The sequence below is a fragment of the Neopsephotus bourkii genome, unplaced genomic scaffold (genome assembly GCF_033783945.1).
Source record: "Neopsephotus bourkii isolate Nb327-2 ecotype Australia unplaced genomic scaffold, CSIRO-AGI_Nbou_v1 NB_1792, whole genome shotgun sequence".
Lineage (NCBI taxonomy): Eukaryota > Metazoa > Chordata > Aves > Psittaciformes > Psittacidae > Neopsephotus > Neopsephotus bourkii.
In genome coordinates, this window is record NW_026902266.1 from 9,278,624 (window position 1) to 9,297,983 (window position 19,360).

General features: G+C 36.8%; 1 protein-coding gene and 1 long non-coding RNA gene across 19 annotated transcripts in view; one reads left to right on the forward strand and one right to left on the reverse strand.

Moving 5' to 3' along the window:
* The window catches only part of SOX6 (SRY-box transcription factor 6), a 378,453-nt gene that overhangs the window by 215,615 nt on the left and 143,478 nt on the right, over positions 1-19,360 (forward strand). For all 18 annotated transcript variants that reach the window (XM_061380138.1, XM_061380135.1, XM_061380140.1 and 15 more), the window contains 2 exons: positions 11,471-11,643; positions 15,306-15,374. In XM_061380138.1, the coding sequence (XP_061236122.1) occupies positions 11,471-11,643; positions 15,306-15,374 (242 nt within the window). The remainder of the gene's footprint in view (positions 1-11,470; positions 11,644-15,305; positions 15,375-19,360) is intronic.
* The window catches only part of LOC133226503 (uncharacterized), a 474,252-nt gene that overhangs the window by 91,128 nt on the left and 363,764 nt on the right, over positions 1-19,360 (reverse strand). The window lies entirely within an intron of this gene.

Genomic DNA, 19,360 nt, shown 5'->3' on the forward strand with positions numbered 1-19,360 from the left:
CATGTGCATATACAATTCTCTTTCCAGCATGAGATAGAACAGATATACAGTTCATTTCTGACTGAAGATACAACTTTTAATTGGAGAGCTTTTCCTTTCAAACAAGTATGTTTTTTGCACTTGAACTGCAACAGGAAGAAATACTGGTTGAAAAAGAATGGAAAATTGTCTAGATAACTTGGAATTGTATCATGTTTACATAATAAAAAATAAGATTCATTTTGAAGAGTATCATGGTACCCAGAAATCACTTGCTAAAGTTAAAATTGAACATGGAAACAAAATGATTTTTATCCAGCTGTATGCTGTTGCAAAAGAACAATCAATGGAATGGGGCAGTTTCAAAATCAGTCCTGAATCCTCCATTTACATTTTTTTCTTCAGCAGACTCCTAGTCTTTCCATGTTGGATGATAAGGTCCTGCTTATTCGAGACTGTCATCAATTTAACTTTCAACATTGTAATTCCATATAAGACATTACCTATGATTGTATATAAGCAAAAGAAATTATCCTTTCACAATTAACAGAGAAAGTTATAAAAAAATATGTTACACCTTTTACTGCAATGTTTTATATGAATATTAGAGATGGCATAGCATTTGTATGTCAAATCACCCATTCCTCAAGGCAGGTGCAAATACTAATCTAAAAATCTAGAACTAAGTTTATTTATTTTTTTTCCTTTTCTGGAAATGAAGGGTAGGGATTTTCCACTGATTTCAAACTTAGAATCATAGAATCATAGAATAGTTAGGGTTGGAAAGGACCTTAAGATCATCTAGTTGCAACCCCCCTGCCATGGGCAGGGACACCTCACAGTAAACCATGTCACCCAAGGCTCTGTCCAACCTGGCCTTGAACACCGCCAGGGGTGGAGCATTCACAACCTCCCTGGGAAACCCATTCCAGTGCCTCACCACCCTAACAGGAAAGAATTTCCTCCTTATATCCAATCTAAACTTCCCCTGTTTAAGTTTTAACCCATTACCCCTTGTCCTATCACTACAGTCCCTAATGAAGAGTCCCTCCCCAGCATCCCTATAGGCCCCCTTCAGATACTGGAAGGCTGCTATGAGGTCTCCACGCAGCCTTCTCTTCTCCAGGCTGAACAGTCCCAACTTTCTCAGCTGATCTTCATATGGGAGGTGCTCCAGTCTCCTGATCATCCTCGTGACTCTCCACTGGACTTGTTCCAGCAGTTCCATGTCCTTTTTATGTTGAGGACACCAGAACTGTACACAGTACTCCAAGTGAGGTCTCACGAGACTTCTAAGACAGTACTTAATTAAATGAAGATATGTGACTCTGCTAGTGCAGCAGTACCCCATTCAGTACATTTTGTGAGTCAGAAGAGAGAGAGAAAAAAAACAACAAAAAATTATTGAGAAAACAAAATCATATTTAGGACAAAATGCCATTGTGTGTGTGGTGTGAAAGGTGGGGAAGCTTTTCTCTATATAAGCACCTCATTCTCAGTTTCACATCTGTAGTTTCACATTAGACTGTAAGACACTCATGGAGAGAGTTATGAATTGAATCATAAAGTACATATAAAATTTCTAATACTATGTACAGGTTTGTAAGTTAGATGTCAGGACAAAGCAGTCTCAGACTTAAGACTGGGATAGATTATATTTATATGTATAGGTTTCTTTACTAACATTTTTACATACCTAATATAGTGAGGAGAGAGAATGTCATTATAACCAGTGTTATTCCATAATGTTCAGTGATGATTTTTTGGGGATTTGTATTTGACATCTCTTCTATTGGTTCTCCAACAATTACAAAATTCATCAAAAGCTGATGGAAAGAGTCCATGTGTTTTGAGTCAGGTTCAGAGATAAAATAATAGGGAAGGTGGAAAACTGGCTTCACTTACTGTTTATGGGAACATGGGGATCAGTTCTCATACCATTGTAAATAATGTATATTTCTACTGAAGTTTCTGAGTCTACATGTAAATAATGTGAAGAGAAAATCAGACCTGGTAAGCTTTTAATTCCAGTGTAATGAACAAGCTACAAGCACTGGGAACATCATTATTATTGAGGTACTTGATTTTTCTGACATTTAGTACTTGTGTCCCATCTTCATTCAGAAGGAAAACTTTGGGTATCTTGGTTTCTGTATGAGACTTCGCCTGTTTTGGTATGTGAGAACTTCAAGCATTATAATACAATTGGATTAGAGCCCTTGCAAATGTGAGAACTTACAATTTAGCATTCAGACCTTTTAAAAGGTTTTCTCGTCTGCTTGAGGAAGATATAACATTGGCCTGCTATTGTTCAATTGGTTTTTGCACTTCATTTATCTTTTCTCATGAGGCAAGGTGAATCAATCTTGCGCAATTTTTACTTCAGATACTAACTTCCTCAAAAAAAACCACCTGGTAAGCCTGATTTGTGTGGGGATGTTTGCACAGAGAATGTTCCGATCCTGAAAGTTTATTCCTACTGTGACGTTCAAGTTTTTCTGCTATCCTTATTAACACAGTTTCTGGCATCTTGGTGTGGTTTTTCTACAGAAGAGGAACTGTTATATAATTACATGGCAGTTAGAGTCTATCTTTCTTTTCTCTTTATGAATTTTTGTAACTTCCAATGCCTCCTTTATCCTTTGGATTTTTTACTCTTTAATATACTGCCTCATCTTGTTCACAAATACAGTTTAGAATTTATACCCTTTTATTCTTTTACTGTCCTCAAAATAGCATCCACCTCCCTGATCCAGGGAAGTACTGTCACTTGTATTTAAATGGGCAAAACTGAAGCTGAAGGTCAGGATGTATTTTCAGCTCTCAGTTCCTGAGTGAGTACCTTAAGTGGATAGATCATCTTTTCTCCATTCTTGTATGTAACTTTTCTTACTTTAAAAGCAATGGAATTGAGCGTTAGAGTAATTAATAATATTATTAATACAATTTTTTTTCTCTATATATCACCACGGTGTTAATTTTATTTTGGTGTGCTATGCCCTAGGCTACAGTCTTCTCAGTTAACAAAATAAACCTACTAATTTTTCATTTCTCTTCACATCGTATTTTAGTGTTTGTATCACTGTACAGATTACTCACAGCCTGTTGCCTCTGCTGTCTTTATATTTAAATCAGCAAAACCAAGTTGTCTGTGAGCTTTTAGTTGTGATGTATAATACATATTTCTGTGTTTACATCCAGCATTATCACATTTTTTTCCAGTCTGAAAAGCTCATCTTGAGTATATATGTAGCATTTCTAAATCCACTAAAAGCACTAAAGCATCCATAACCAGATCTCTACTTGCTTTTTTTCAAAAAATTGTCATCTTCTTTCTTCCACATACACATACATGAATTAGCACTTAATATGTACTTCTAGTATTATTTAGAATGTAGAGTGACAAATTCTTCTGGAATCCAAGTAATTCCAAGAAACTGGGCAACTGGCTAAAGTTCTGAGGCTTTTTTCTCTTTTCTTTTTTCCTTTTTAATAGCAAACAATACTAAAACAGAACTGTGTACATGAAATAGTAACAACATCTCATTTAAACAGTTAAAGTCCGTCAAGGCTAATGTTGGATAGAGCTCTTCTTTTCGTATGTGTGTAAGAAAGTAAGTAGTCCAAGAGATTTGTTGGAATTCCTCTTTTTGCTGAGCACTGGTTTGGAGGAGGGGGGGGTTGAAGTTCTGGCTTACATCACATTCTTTCCAACATTCCTGACATGAATTACATTTTAGGATTCAACTGTGGATTCACCACATCCTTAAAAATGGCGTAACGTGTCGTTGTCCTCCACGAGGCCTTGAGTGATAGGGTTTAGTGCGAGGTGTCCCTGCCCATGTCAGGGGTGTTGGAACTTGATGATCTTAAGGTCCTTTCCAACCCTAACTATTCTATGATTCTATGAGCTAACCAGGCACTACGCAGTTCGGTCCTTTGCCTAGCAGATTACTTTGACAGTTTTGGAGCTGTTTGGTAGTAACTTACGTTGATCTTGTAACAGCAGAAACATCTTTATGAATATATCAGTTTACTTTGATTAGAACTGTTGTGTAAAACAGTCAAGGAATAAAACCTCTGGATATGAGATATTGCTGAGAAAACACTTGAGAATTGCTAAGGAACAACACAAGAACAAAAGTCTGGCAAACACATGAGATCAAAAAAATGTTAACCACAAATGAAACATTGTCTCAGAAGAGATGGTTGTTTTCAGGAACAAAGCTAAGGTACAAGCATTTGCTGGGAAATGCTAAGGCAGGTAAGCCTGCCTCAGTTGCCATTGGGCTATGGCAAATGTTTAGGGGAACTGTTCAACTAGACTACTATATATGTTCTTACATATATTTTAATATATATTTTTAATGCAGAATGATCTGTGATTTGTGAGTTTGAGGAAGGGCTATATCCTTCAAATTCTTTTGAGAAGGGAAAAAGCCCTCTCAGTGTGAATAGGGCACAGCTGAACCTTGAACAGGGTACAGTAGAACCTAAAACTCAGAGGTGCAAATATGAAGTTAAGAGTTGTGAGGACACTTACACCCAGGGACTCCTGTCTCTATCCCAGCCCAGTGTCAGGAAGAGATCTGGATGTGCCTTCTCTTCTGTACAGGTACTGCCTCTGCTGCTTAGGCAAGATGTATGTGTGCACTGAATGAAAGCCATGGTATAATCCAAACTAAACAACAGTGGGTGTAGGACCCTGATGTTTGCTGTGAGATGCGGTAGAAGCTAAGTTTGCACAGAGCCAGAGAGGTGGCTGTGGTGATGGAGGTGCAGCTAGCCCTGCAGCAGTGGGTCCCTGCCCTCTCACTCACCTGTCTGTGACCATGCTAACATGGGAAATTGAAGGCTCATTACGACCTTGCTTTCATATTCACTGTGCTACCTGCAGTTTTATGGCTAATCTGATAAAGACAGTTTGGCCTACGATAAGTTTAAGGTTGTATGAAAACTATCCTGTTTTGTGAACCATATTAGTTTCAACTTGTTCCCACCTAAGGAATTACTTAAGCATCTGAGGTTTAGTATATGTAAAACTAGGATGAATCCTGAAGACTGTCAGTAAAGCATTTTCATCTTTCTCATAAGCATAACTAATTGAAATTTTACTTTTCTAAATCTGATTAACAGATTTTTCTCTACCGAGTGTTTTCAGTAGTTCCTAATATTAATTTCCATTACTGTTTATGGACACAGGGTATCAATTTTTCTTTGCCCAATGCTTAAAACACAGAATCGCTTTGAGACCTAAGGGAGTGGGGGGATCTCACACCTTCACAAGAGAAGCTATCCACTGTTTGCATGCTGGACATGTTTGCTGTGCTGCCTCCTGCATTGGGATGCTACAAAGCACAATGGAAGCATTTATAAAACTTTTTATTGACTAAGGACTGGGCACTAGCATATGGGGACATAAAGAATTGCTAACTGATCATGAAATAAAGAAAATCCAGTGTTCTAGTATTATAAAAAGAATGGAGAAAAAAAAAGTCATTCAGAACTTAGTCATATTGGTTCAGCTGTTGTAACCAAAGACTGATAAGATAATAGAGGTCTTTGTGGCTGTTTTCTGCTGAAATGCTTTATCTTTATGATGCACTTGGGGCCCTTTAGAGTAGAAAGCTTTTTAAACTGCTATTGGAGTTAGAACTCAAATTAGATGCTATTGCAATGGCAAGGGGGCTCCTTAGGCAGGCAGCCCTCACAAAGTGACTTTTATCTCAGAAGCCCTTCCATTAGACTGTTACTTTCTTCTCTTTTGCCTGTTTATTTTTGTTGACTTTTGCTGCCCTATTTTGTGGCATTTAAAAGGTGACCCAATCAAAAAAGGGTAAATGCTAAATGCTGGACAGAGCCTGTGAAGTACAGACATCACAGCCTATCTGATGTGTGCTGCAGACTGCCGTGTTAGACAGAATGGTTTACAGGTTATCTCTGGGCAGCTAAGATCAAATACAATTCCTTTTATGTCTAGCATTGTGGTTTTGCTTGCTTTTCAAACAATGTGCATTAAAAACAAAGCCAAAAAAAAAACCCCAACAAACCCCCAAAACCCCACCAAAAAACCAAAACCAACCTACCAGAGGAATTGATTCAAAAAGATTTTTGTGTTTGTTTTTTTGTGGTTTTTTTTTAAGCTGAAGTTGCTGAATTTGATCCAAAATAATTTTTGATTGTTGGTTAAGTTGCTTTGGTTAAGGATACTGTGGAACTTTAGTTATGTGATTTAAAACCCTTCCTAATTTCTGGCAAAGTCTACACTTCTTCCTTGCATTACTATCTCTTGTTTTCCTAAAAGTCACACTATGTGTTTATTCTAAAAACATAACAGGAGTACTCATTAGTGATTTATGAATTTGTATTTCCTGTAAGTATATGGAGCAGAAGTTAGTTTAGATGCAGTGCATAAACAAGTATGATATTTGTCATGCTTTATACTAATGACAGAATTCAAGAGAACCAATAATACTTTGCAGATGTGTAGAGATTCCATGCAAAGATCTCAAAGCACTTCAGAAGCATTAACTAACCAGGCATAAACCCCTCTGATTGGTAGGTTTTTTGCTGTGTGTACATGTTGGGAAACTAAGGCAAGCATGTTCAAGTACCCACAGTAATTTTGTGTCATAGCTAAGAACCCTATTTCTGCAAGCTTTGGATCATGCTTATAAATTTTTGGCTTCCTTATGACACCAGCATTTTGTCTTTTATTCACTTGAAAGTATATGTGGTTTTATCTTTTTTTCTTTTGCTGAGTGTCAAAGAGATTAGTTTAAATTATACTATGTAAGTCTAGAAGTCTATTTTTTGTTATTCCTGCTTATTTTTTTCCCCTTACAAGCAGTTATTACTCTGCCTCTATCTCATGACAACTTGCCACAAGGACAGTTCCAAATTTAACACTGAAAAGCCTGCTGTGTTTGTCATCATGCAGCTACATCTGTGTATAGACAGAATATGTAGTAAAAGGTAACAGAAATGTTGAAAGGTGGTAAGCTAGAGATGGATATAGGAATTGTAGTGGTATTATGTATCTGTACTGACAGGTTTTTTAATCTTTTTTGCAATACTTAAAGAAATCTAGGTATATAAAATGCAAGATGATGCTTAGGGGTTTTATTAAATGCATCATAAGGTATACAACTATCTTTTTATTACTTTGTGTACCAGAAATCATGTAATACTGTGATCAGTTTCAAAAGGTAGGCTTTTGCCAAAGCAGAATTCTTTCTTTGTAAATGTAATTTTGGACCACAAGTTGAACTCTTCTCTCTTTTTCAGCAGATTTATAGTGACTTTTTATTTTCTCATTCCTGGTCAGGTTGACCTATGACCAGAATTTCTCAAAAGTCCTCTTTGATGCCTTAGTTCTGTCCAGTCTGACCATTTTATATCCATTTGTGCTCAAATCCTTGCAAAAACAAAGGGTGAAATAACATTCATGTTATTCCTATATGTTATGTTGGAAAAAATAAAATATTGCTACAACCAAATTATTTTTCACCTTAAATTATAATCACAAAATTAATAACTATTTTTTTCTGAACTTCTGATGAGACTCTTACATTTTCATTTTAAAAGAAGTCCTTAAACACTATCATCTTCCCCCCAAACTCAAAATTTTAAATTCTGCTGGGAAAGGGAGTCAATGGATCAAATTCAGTATATCTGAAGTCACTGAAATAAAGGCCCCTAAGAAAAATGTGTCAGTTTTAAAGGTCTTTCCTAACTGAAGACCATTTTGTGATAGAGCCAAAGGTTAATAAAATCAGTAGTGAATGTAGCAATTTTACAGATAAGCTATTCACAACAAGTGTAGTTACTTGAATAAAAAGCTAATTCAGTTCTAAAATGCCACATGCAGTAGCAGTGAATAGCTGCTTTTAGGTGCTTTCTGGAGGAGGATAAAATACAGAATCACAGCACTCTTCTTTTCCAGCATCCCTGGCTGCCTGTAAATTGCTGTGAATGGGACTGTAGGCTGACAGGCTCTATTAAGACAAACTGCCTTTCTCATCGGAGAGATAAAATAAATCAGGTGTTTAGTCAAATTAAAATACTTCAGATGGAGCAGGCCCTGGGGAGCACTGTTCCACCTGACAAATCTGAGAGAAACTCAAGACAGATGTGTTTTGGGGATAAGGAAGACCCCATGGAAAAAAAATGCACTGCTATCTTTGGAGTAAGAGAATAGGATTAGAACAGAGAGAGCACTGTGATATATAATATTTTGTAGATGCTGGCATATTTACTGTATGTTTTTTTACTAAGCTTTTGTTTTATCTGTTTTTATGGCAAATACATTTTACAGATAGATGTATTTTCATTTTATTTATAGATATTTCTAGTCAGCAGCAGAAGTTTATTTACTAGTAATTAGTTTAGGAATCTCATTTCTTGCTGCACTAAGTGGATGTAAAACAGATGATGATGGCACAGAGCTACTGACGACCTCTTTTGGCCCAGCCAGAAGAGCTCAATCTGGTCTGCATTCTGAGGAAAGTTGGTTTTTATTGGTATTTAAACTGTGAAATAATGGTTGGGATTTTCCACTCTAAAATTGAATTAGACGTTCTCCCCTCCTGTTCATACAACAACATTCTGCATGTTATGCTTTTTCTTGTCATGAGCAGTGTTCAGTTAGGTGTCTTGCAGCTTCATGGAGGTCTCGTTATTTTCCAGGAGCACAGTGTACATTTTGTGGTCATCAGTTCTATTCTGTTGTTGGATTGCACAGCACAGTACAAATTAAAGAGTAGAGTACTCTAAATGGGGTCATTCACTTCAGATGTGTTTCTCTGGGGGCAAAAGGGAAAGAAAAACAATTACTATGAATTCCTGAAAAAGAAAAAAAGAACAGTTACTTTTGCTTGCTACTGTGTAAAATTCTGATGGGAAACAAAAAAAAAAAGAAAAAAGGAGAAAAAAAATGAAACAAATTTGCTGCAACTATATCAAATAGTTCTAACTAAACATAACAAAATAATCAAATGCTTTATAGCTTTAGCAAGCACTCTTTGTGGTAGCTTTCTACGCATATTATGGGGCAAGTATACAGAATAAAATGGAAAAGGAGCAGGATAGTAATATCTGCCTTGGGTGTGTAAAATATTTTATGACTGTAAGATCGGGGGCCTGAATTACAATGCCAAAGCTGCTTGACAGATGTGAAAGTCTCAGGTTGTGGTTTCCCAGGTATCAGTGGATGGCAATAAGTACCATTTGAGACACCAGGTTGCTTCCCATTGGCTTTTTAAAATAGCTGGAGTGGTTGATCTCTTCTAGTCACGATGGGCAAGGGAGTTTTTCTGTAGCAGAACAGTCTTTTAATCATGAAAATGAATTTCAGCATACAATAACATATCAAAAAGCACCTAAATAACCTTTTATTCATGGTGCAGAATCTTCAAGACTGATTAACACAGTTTAAGAAGGCTAAGGTAAGTCTGTGCTGAAGTTGCAGATAATTGAGCACATGGCAACAGTGTAGAGCTCAATACAAGCTAATGGATCATGGCAAGGCAGTATCTTCAGTGCAGACATTTTCCTGGCCCCACACCTGCCTCATTTTCCTTTCAAAAGTCTTTTTGTTGCTTTGAAACAACTTTTTGCACAGGACTCTTTCACTTCAGTTGTGCATATCACACTAAGGGTTTGCAATGAACTGGTCTGAATACTAAAGTATCTTTCAGCTTTAACTTCATGCTACCATCATATTTCTTGTGACTAAGAAAATTACTAACCATTTCTAAACCTTCTACTGTAAAAGAGATTACTTATTTTTCCTTGTCTGGAGGCCATGTCACATGTGTACTGAATTAAGATTTGGCATTCCAAGGTCCTGGAACATCAGTTTGTGGCAGACTCCTTTAAAACTAAGATAGTTAACAATGGCTAAGAAATTGAATACTTTCTGTACTTTATGCCATTAAATGCAATTAAGAAATTAACAGGAAAACAGGTACCCTTATTTCTTGGAGTTTGTTTTGTTTAGAGTGGATAACTTAAGCCGTGTAGTTTCTTTTTCCATGGAAAAATTTACAGACAGAGGTTTACTTGGATACTGCTTTTGCAAATGAAATTCTGTTTAAGAATCATATTGGTCCCATCATAGCATAATGTAAGTAGAGCATCTTGGGTTTGTAACCTGCTTGTCTTCCCACTCCTTATGAAACCTGTCAACCTGTTTCTTCTCTTCCCTAGAAGATATCTGTTTTACTCCTGGGAAGAAGATGGAGTCATAATTTTGGTGACAGTTTCTCCATTCCCTCCCAGATTCTGTTCCTCACACAATTTCTTCCTCTTCAGAAGTCCTATGACTTCTTTATCACAGTCCTCTATTTTGAATGGAAGAAAGGAAATATGTGAATACCCTCTCTTTTGTGCCACTTCTCTTATCACTGTGGCAGATTACAGACCTAGTTCTTGATTTGGTTCACTTATCTCTCAGTTCTCCTGTACAACATAAAATTGCTTCATTTATCCCAGTTTCAACTGTAAACCTCTTTCAGATGTTCTTCCAATATTCCTCAACTGCTACCTTACTGTAATTATATTACCTCTTACAGAGCTGTGGGTCTGAGATGCTCACACAAGGAAATGGAGAATACAGCTCAAAATATAGAAGTTGACACTGCTGCTTGTGACAGAGTAATATGTTTATACATGAGATAGAATATTTTTGGATTGATTTGCAAAAGGGCCCTATACTCTCTACTTAGGAGACCCATGCAATTTATCCATAAACAGACCATTAAGCATCATTAGTGCAAAGAATAAATGTACCGTAGTTTCATATTAATTAAGTGCTCTCTGTAGAGTAAACTTTGAAAGCTACATGAAAATTTTTAAGCCATTTTCTCAGGTTAGCCCTTTCTCTTAGGGACAAGTAGAGCTCTTTTTCAATTCACATTCCATAACCAAAACTTACATTTACCCAAATGACCTATCAGATATATGGGTATTTTAGAGAAATGATCAATAAACTATTAAACTGCTCCTTCCACTGAACAGTATCTTTTAACTATTTTTTTCATGTTTTTACATACTTGGGAAAAAACCAACCAAACAAATAAAAAAAAAAACAACACCAAAACCAAACAAAACCCAAAACCCAAACCCCACAGCTAAATATATAAAGTTAAGGAAAATTATGTCTAATAAACTGTGACTGTATTTATCACACTGAGCAGATTTAGATGGAGAAGATATAGGGATGTGTACGCAGTGTATCATTAATTACTTCTGTCAGAAAAAAAGGAATACTCTATATCTTTTCTGCTTCAATTTTTGTTATATTCTCCACTGCTTAGGGCACAGCAAAGCTATGTGCTAGATTATTCTTTTGGGATTTGTTAGTAAAATATATATGCAAGCTGCCACTTGAAATAAGCATGTTGGCAATTCAGCCATTTTTTTTTTGTGACTATTGCTTGGTAGCTGTTGTCTATCTCATATTTACAGTAAATCTTTCCTGCACATTTAGGTACACCAGAAAGCCTGGCAGAAAAAGAGCGACAGCTCTCTACTATGATCACCCAGCTGATCAGCTTACGGGAGCAGCTCTTGGCTGCCCATGACGAACAGAAAAAGCTGGCAGCCTCACAAATTGAAAAACAACGGCAGCAAATGGACCTTGCTCGCCAACAGCAAGAACAGGTGAGGCTCCAAGAAAGAAACCTGCAAAAATGTCTTATGCAGAATTCTTATCATAAACGCTGTTCTGCGTGGTGCTTCCTTTTGTCTTTTTTGTTAACAAAGGTTAAATATCTCCAGGAATGACATCTTTTTCCAGAAAGGGGAAATATTATAGGACCGTGAGAAAAAAAGTGGGTGTGGGCATTCAAATAATTTCTTTCCCAGAATAAATGGCATTTGATAGATTTCACAGTTCTTGTTTCTTGCATTGAGATGCAAATCTGGGAGTTACAAATAAGCCAGACTATAACCACTATTTAACTCTTCCTCTTTTTGACAAGAAAATAATTGAACAAAAAACCTTAAGCATATTTAAACCTTCAAATATCTTCTACAAGTAAGGTTTGATATGGGGCTTTTTGTACGTTGTTTGTTTGTTTGTTTGGGGTTTTGGAGGGTTTCTTAAAAAAAAAAAAAGGAAAGAAGAAAAGCTGCAGTTGTGCAAAGAGCTGTCCTTTTCTCATTCTACAAAAGTGTAACAACAGTGATTCCATATACTAGTCCCCTAAGCATTAGATCAGACAGATCCAAATTAATGTGTGGTTTTTAGAAATCTGACATTATTACTAGAATTATCTTTTCAGTTAAATGTATTTTATAGGATATATACAGCAATATATGCTCTGTTGATTTTAATGAGTTGTGACGTCTGGTATTTTATGTGCTTGAGTATTTGCCCACATGTAGGAATACGGACTCATCCCCTAATGGAAAATAACATAAAGGAACACTGTAAAAAATCAGAAGTTAGAATGTCATTTAGCCATCCAGAGATGACACAGTAATTAACTATTGACACTTGTGAATAAGCTAGCACAAATTAATCTTGACACATTTGCAGACGAGTGATATCTTACAGTGAACACTTTGTAATTATATTTCAAAATGAAAATTAAATGACACTTAAAACTAGGTTGTCATGCTCAATGAAGCGAGCATGTAGCTCAACCGATAGGCAAATAAAATTCAGAATTTGAGCCACATGGTGCTTGTGTACCCTACTTTACTGTGTCAAGCCTATACATCAAGACTATGCTATGATAATTGCATTGCAGGGTGTTGGATACATTTTCTATCACAGTACTGTTCCATCTAAGAGGAACCATTGACATTAGATGTTTTCGGGTGTATTTCTGGTTTTCATCAGGAAATGCCTATTCAAAGGGTATTACATTGTACATACACGTACAAAAAGCTGTTCGCAAGCAGTCTGAACTCCAGCAGATCAGTGCCTTTGCACATGGAAACAAAAATCTCACCCTTGCCTTTCCTATGGCTTCCCATTTTAAGTAACCAGATCACCAGCAGCACCAAACAATTCTGGACAAAGGCTACGGTGTATCTGTGAAAAAAGATACAGCACTTAGAAAGAAGCACCCATGATGCAGCTCCATGCGGTGTTCGATTTCAATGTGAAATTACAAATAATTATTTTCTAAAGCTAAATATCATGATAATCTTTCTATTACCTTCACTGAGATCTTAGCAGCAGGGACAATGTGCTCATAAACTCAACAGAGCTTATCTTCAGTGACAGGCACTACACTTTTGAGGTGGAATAGCACAATTGGTACATTGCTCATTAAAAATAGTAACTCAAGCACTCATACAGGATTTTAAATATTCTCTGTAGTGCAGTTACCCTTAGAGTTGCTTTTCCAAATGTAGACACTACTGCTGACCCCTGGTCTGGCAAGAGGTGATCTGAGGTCATAGGAGCTGCCCCTGGGTTACCTGGGCACACAGTCTGCTAGCTGTTTGAACTGCCTTTGTCACTAGCAGACTAGGGCATCCTTCTTCCTGTTTCATCCACCATATTTTTATTGACTTTATTGGGAGATTTGTCCAGAAGTACCTGAACACCAGGCTCATAAAGGGAGTTCAATCCCTCTTACAAGCACCAGTGTAGTGGGATATGCTAGTTGCCTGATTCCTTTTCTGTGAGGCACTTTGCCTTGGTCCAGCCCCAGAATCATGTAGACCTTAATTTGTCTCTTTCAGGCCATATGAAAGACATAAAATATGAATTTTGTGTTGGTGTCCCATGCAAAAGTGAGTTTTAACTGTAGCAGTGAAAAAAATTACAGAGTATTTTTTTTGTATAAAAAATATGTATGTATATTTGTATGTATAAAAAATATACAGAGTATACAGTGAAAAAAATTAGAGTTATTTCCAGGTGACAAAGTGAGAGATTAAGGAAATGAGACTTGATCCCTGTGTGCAGTTACAAGCTGTTAACATGTAACTGCAGATTCCTTTTGAGTTAATCTGAACAGTTTGCACTAAAACTATGTGACTGTTTATTTCCAAATCAACCTTGCTACATTCCTGTACTTTTTAATCATAAAAACATTTTACTTGCCTTTCTCTGTTTATAACAAAGAAAGTGTGTTCAGAAAATGGTTGATAGTGAAGGAAATCAGGAGGGGTTTTGCCAAAACTGAAACAGTGGATTTGAGTGACCAAACTACCTTTGTCACCACTTCTTGCTGTTTTATATGGTTATTCTGCTCTAGATAAATATTTATAGGAGGGGAAATTATATTTAAGAAATGAAGGTAGCAGAAGTGCTGAGGCTAGGGTTTCCAGGAAACACAAATCTTGACCTTGTTTCTATCTGCTTCATGGTTACCCTTCTAAAGCAGAAGTCCAGTTGTTGCCTCAGCTCCCTGCAACTTTTTCTTTGTAGCAGCATTCATGCTACTCCTTGCAGGAAGCAGGTCTGTGATCCAAGGTCTGGATCCTTTGCCTTCTGCTCTTGCATGCTGATTTTAGATTCTTTGTGGGACTCAGGGGGTGGGGTGTTTGTGGTAGATTCTCTCTCCTTAGTGTCTTAGTGTTCCCTGCCCTGAATATTTGCTTCTCCCTATCTATGTTAGAAAACAGATGGAGTGAAACTTTACCCTCCAGATCCCTTACTGGGATCCAGATCCTACTAAATGAGGGTAGGAATATCTATGTATTTCACAGGGTTGTGCTGAGGATGAGTTACTGAATATCAGGTACTGCTTTTGTACAGAATGAGGCCCTACTTGAGTAGTTCGAAGGAACACTTCAAGATTTTCAAGGAAAGTAATGTGCTGCTCATTGTGAATGAAGTTAGAGGAGCTTGCCCTGGGACCTTGTATTTATAGATGTTTCACTATTCAGCACTAGCCAAGGCTGCGGTTCAGCAAAGCAGGAAAATGTGTGTTTAACCTTAAGCACCTGCGTAATCCCATCCCCATTCAGCAAAGCACTTAATTTTAAGCATGTGTTTCATTCCTATTGTAGCTAGCAGTAATGCATCATAGTCACCGCAGGCTTAAACACTTTGTTGAATAGTGATGAGATTATTCATGTGCGCACAGATAAACCCATGTTTCTGTGCTTTGTGGAATTAAGGCTCAAGTGTTTAAAATACATATTTCTTACTGGCTAACAAGATCTTTATGGGTTTTATGTTGCATTTAAAGTGTTTGCATCACATACCCCTAAAATATCCTTTTTTTTTCTTTTTTTGAAATAAATGATGCTTAATAAAAATATAATAAAGAATAGCTAATAAGGTGTTTTCCACTCAATAATGTTAAAGTTTCAATATTACTGTTTTAATTTAATGGCAATTTTATTTCTAATAGATTGCAAGACAACAGCAGCAACTTCTGCAACAGCAGCACAAAATCAATCTACTGCAGCAGCAAATTCAGGTCAGTGTGTTTTATTGCTCTCTTCTGATTATACTAAAATTCCATTTATGGAAAGGGAAGGATTTAAGATAAAGCAGCCACATGCTTTACTAACAAACCTCAGTAAAGATGCTCTTTATGAAGGGTCTTTGTGTCTTAGAAAATTATTGTAAAACATCTTTTTGGTGGAAAGAGCTTTTCTTTAATAAACAGTCGACTTCTGTAAATTATGAAGTGTTTCTTAAATCTTGTCTTTAATTCTGAAATCTGCGATCAGTTTGACTTGTATTTTGTGAAGTAAAGGCAGTCTCAATCATTGCTTATAGAATTCCTTATTCTACAAAGGCAAAAGTTGCTATATAAGAAGGTTAGAAGAATGTTTTCCATTTTATTAACTAAAGCTAGCAGCTGTAGAATAGGATTGAGACAGTACTAAGTCCTTGGGACCAGTCTGCTCTGTACAAAGACCCACAGGTATATGTGTACCACGTACTTTTTCAGTAACTGTACCTTTGTGTTATGGAGGTATTCAATTATGTGTACTTGTACTCGGAACCTGGTAATTTTGTGCAAATATACAGGGAGTGTCATGTAGGTAGGCACACTGTTAACGTGTGACTCTATTACCTTTTCAGCTTCACACTTTGAAAGTATTTCTATGGACCTGTTCTTTGCTTTATTTTGGTTTGGTCTAACAAATGATTGTGCTGCCAATTGTTTGTTATAAGCTTGGACCTTTTTTCCTTACTCAGCTGATTGCCATGTTACTAGAGCCAAAACTGAGGTTTTTCCTTTCCTCATCCCAAAGGAATGGTTGTAAGTCCTTTTGCAAATATTGTAATGCAGGTTGCAATTTTGGTGACACTTAAAGGAGTTTAGTCAACATACATAAATGCATTGATACAAGGGATGAAAGACACAATTGAATTTTAAAGCACAGTTATTGTCATTGCCTGTTGGAAGACTGCATGTTCATGTTAGGTGTACATAAAGGATAGAAGAGACATAATAATAGTGAAAGGAAAATATGCACCATTTGCAAGTCTGGTTTCAGAAAACCAAGTATCCTACAAAAAAACTCTTAACTTGCCATAAGAGCTAAGACAAACATAGGTGTCTGCTAAACAGAATAGTTATTTGCGTATGTTTTACTGGGAGGTATCCTGCTTTGCAGTAAAAAGTTCAAAGGTACTTTATGTTTAAATTGACTTAATACTTTCCAGTAGCTTTACCCTTCCACTGACTCTGGGGAAATGTGGTCTTAGAATACATTGCAGGTTCATTTTGAAATAGATTGCAGGGTCGTTTTCTTCTTCATTCCCAATTTGTCTCTTACATAGTGCTGAAAAAACCCCGTTTTCTATCCCATCCTTTCCTAGACATGTATGCAAAGAAATGTTTTAATGATTGTTCTGTTCATCTGAGCTAAATTACTTATTGGTGATCCTTCCCTATATTTGCTTCAAAATTCTTGCCAATATGATCTACTCTTACTCCATAAGTCTCAGTAGTTCAGCCTCTTTATTTATCTTTACAGGAATCTAATCAGTGTATTTGAGGCAGTGAGGTCTGCTTCCTTTCCCAGCTGGTTAGCCAGACTGGTAGTGGGCATCTTATTGCCCGAAGAACATTATAGGTTCCAGTATGAAGCACTAGGCATGTTGAACAGATGCCATCTCAAACATACATTGATTTTATGAGATTACTAAAAAAAAAAGGCTTGTTAGGAGATTATTTCCTAGGCTAAATACCTGTTTGCATAGTCCATTTGTTTGTGAGCCAAATGGTTCTTTATTTGTTCATTTGTAATTTTGTGGCAACTTCTTGGGTAGCCAGAAGTTGCTTGGGAGCGAAGTTAGTTGCTAAGTTGCCTCTGAAGTTTGTAATAGGTTTGTTGCTATTGAATTGATGACAAGTGTTGCAGTTGGGATGTGTGGCTCCTTAAGGGCTACAGATGAAATGGTATTAAAGCAAGAGGCATGTGAAGGACACTGCAGTGCTGGTTTTCTCAGGTACCCTCCTATCATCTTCCTAGGAAACCTCAGTACCAATACTGAAGTCACACTGGTTTCTCTGGGTGGAATCCATAAAAAAGTAGAAAACTGCAGTATAGACACTGTCTCAGTTCTCCAGATGATTGCTTTTATGGTGAACAGAAACAGTGAACAGTTTTAGGCTGCTGGAAGGAGGCAAGGTTTGCATATCTTAGAACGGTTCTAACCTTGAAAACTGCTTGAGGTCCTGAAATCCCTGTGAATGCCAAGCCTTGTTGCCAGAATTCAGTTTTTTTCAGTTTGAGGCTTGAGGACTCCTTCTGACCCCACCACATTCAGTTGAGCAAGGGGGTTGATCTCACTGATGCTTGGAGCATCTTGCTATAGGTAGGATTTCCCTCCGGAGTGTGGTGTGTGTGTATTTAAGGGATGAACGTTTGAGGGCTTCCCTCCTCTGGTGGGCAGGCTTCATTAGGGCAAGTCCTAAATTGTGGGTGAAATCTTTAACAGGGGCAATGGCTATTCAGCTTCTCCACTAAAACTTGTCATGGCTATTACTGTGACAGCTGACCCAAATTGCTTTCATTTGGATCATTTCCCTTCACCTTATTTCCCTGTACTGTGCTTAGTGCCATTGCACAGCATTTAATTTTCTGTTCAAATCAGTATGATTTTCATTGCATAGAAAAACTTGCTTCCTCTGCTGTCATGAGTATTCTGTTTTAATTCGGCCACTAGAAATAATTCCTAATTATTTTTTTTCCAGGTTTTAATCTATGCATTCATCTGCTGTAGTTTCATATTAAACTTCTTGAATTTTGTTTTTCGGTCAGAAAGAGTGAGCATGATTACTATGATAGTAAACAAACAAAAGAATAGTAACATAAAAGTTACAACTATTTAAACTGTCCTTGAATAGGAATCTTTTGTATCATACTTACACTTAAGAGTTTGAATCAATGAGTCTTTCCTTATCCATGATTAACTGCTGACAATTCAGGTACCTGGTGAGCTGAATAAGGACTATCTCTTTATGTGAAGTACATGTCTAAAGATCAGGAATAATTACATTCCACATTAGCCCTCATAGCCTCCCTGACCTGGTTAATTAATTTTTTTGCCAGGATAATAATAGTAGAAATAGATTTAAAGATGTGCTTCATCATTAAGTATGTAACTGATCTCCAATTTTAAGAGCCGAACCTTTCATTTATTACCTTTTGGAGACAGGTTAAAGCTCCTTGCAGTGAGCTTGCTGAAAAGGCACAAGCTGGAATCCAGTAATTGTGAGTTCAGTTACGCTCTTGGAAGTTGTCTCTCTTTGTAAACTGTATTTAGCATTGACAAGCAAAAACCAATTGCAGTGCTACTGTTCTGGCATTAGGGAATATTCTCCCCCACCTTTTCTTTTTTTTTGTTTTTTTTTTTAATTGTAGATCATGAAACCGATCCTCTTCCAGCAAGCTCTGAACAGGACCAAATAAAGCCATTGAAAGCAATTTGATACTTCTATTGGCAGGGTATGCAGATCAGATACTCCCTTGAAGGAGAGCGAGAGTTATAAACAAAGCTTAGAAGTCTAGGAATAGCCCCCAGCTTCAGCAAACCCTTAAAATATTTTGTAATTGTATCTTCAATCACAAATTACTCAGAAAAAACAGACCTTTTTTGCCTTTATATTTCACTGCTGTATGCTGTTTTTAATTGCCCACAGGCACACTGTTGTGATCTTCTTTGGAAGTTTAAAATCAGGATAAAAATGCAAATCTAATTATTTCTTTTATCTAATCTAATTAACTTTTACAAGTAATGATAGATGCACTGTAGCCTGCATCAAACATTTTAATAATGATGTTTTGGGATTAAAGAATAGGTAAAAGTACTGTAATTTATAAGCAGTCAAGATTATGGAAGTAGAAAATGTAAATTATTCTGGTGGCTTAATAAACTATAGCTGCAGTTTGCTAATTTACAGCAGAAAGGATACATTTCTGATAAATTCCAGTTTGTTTA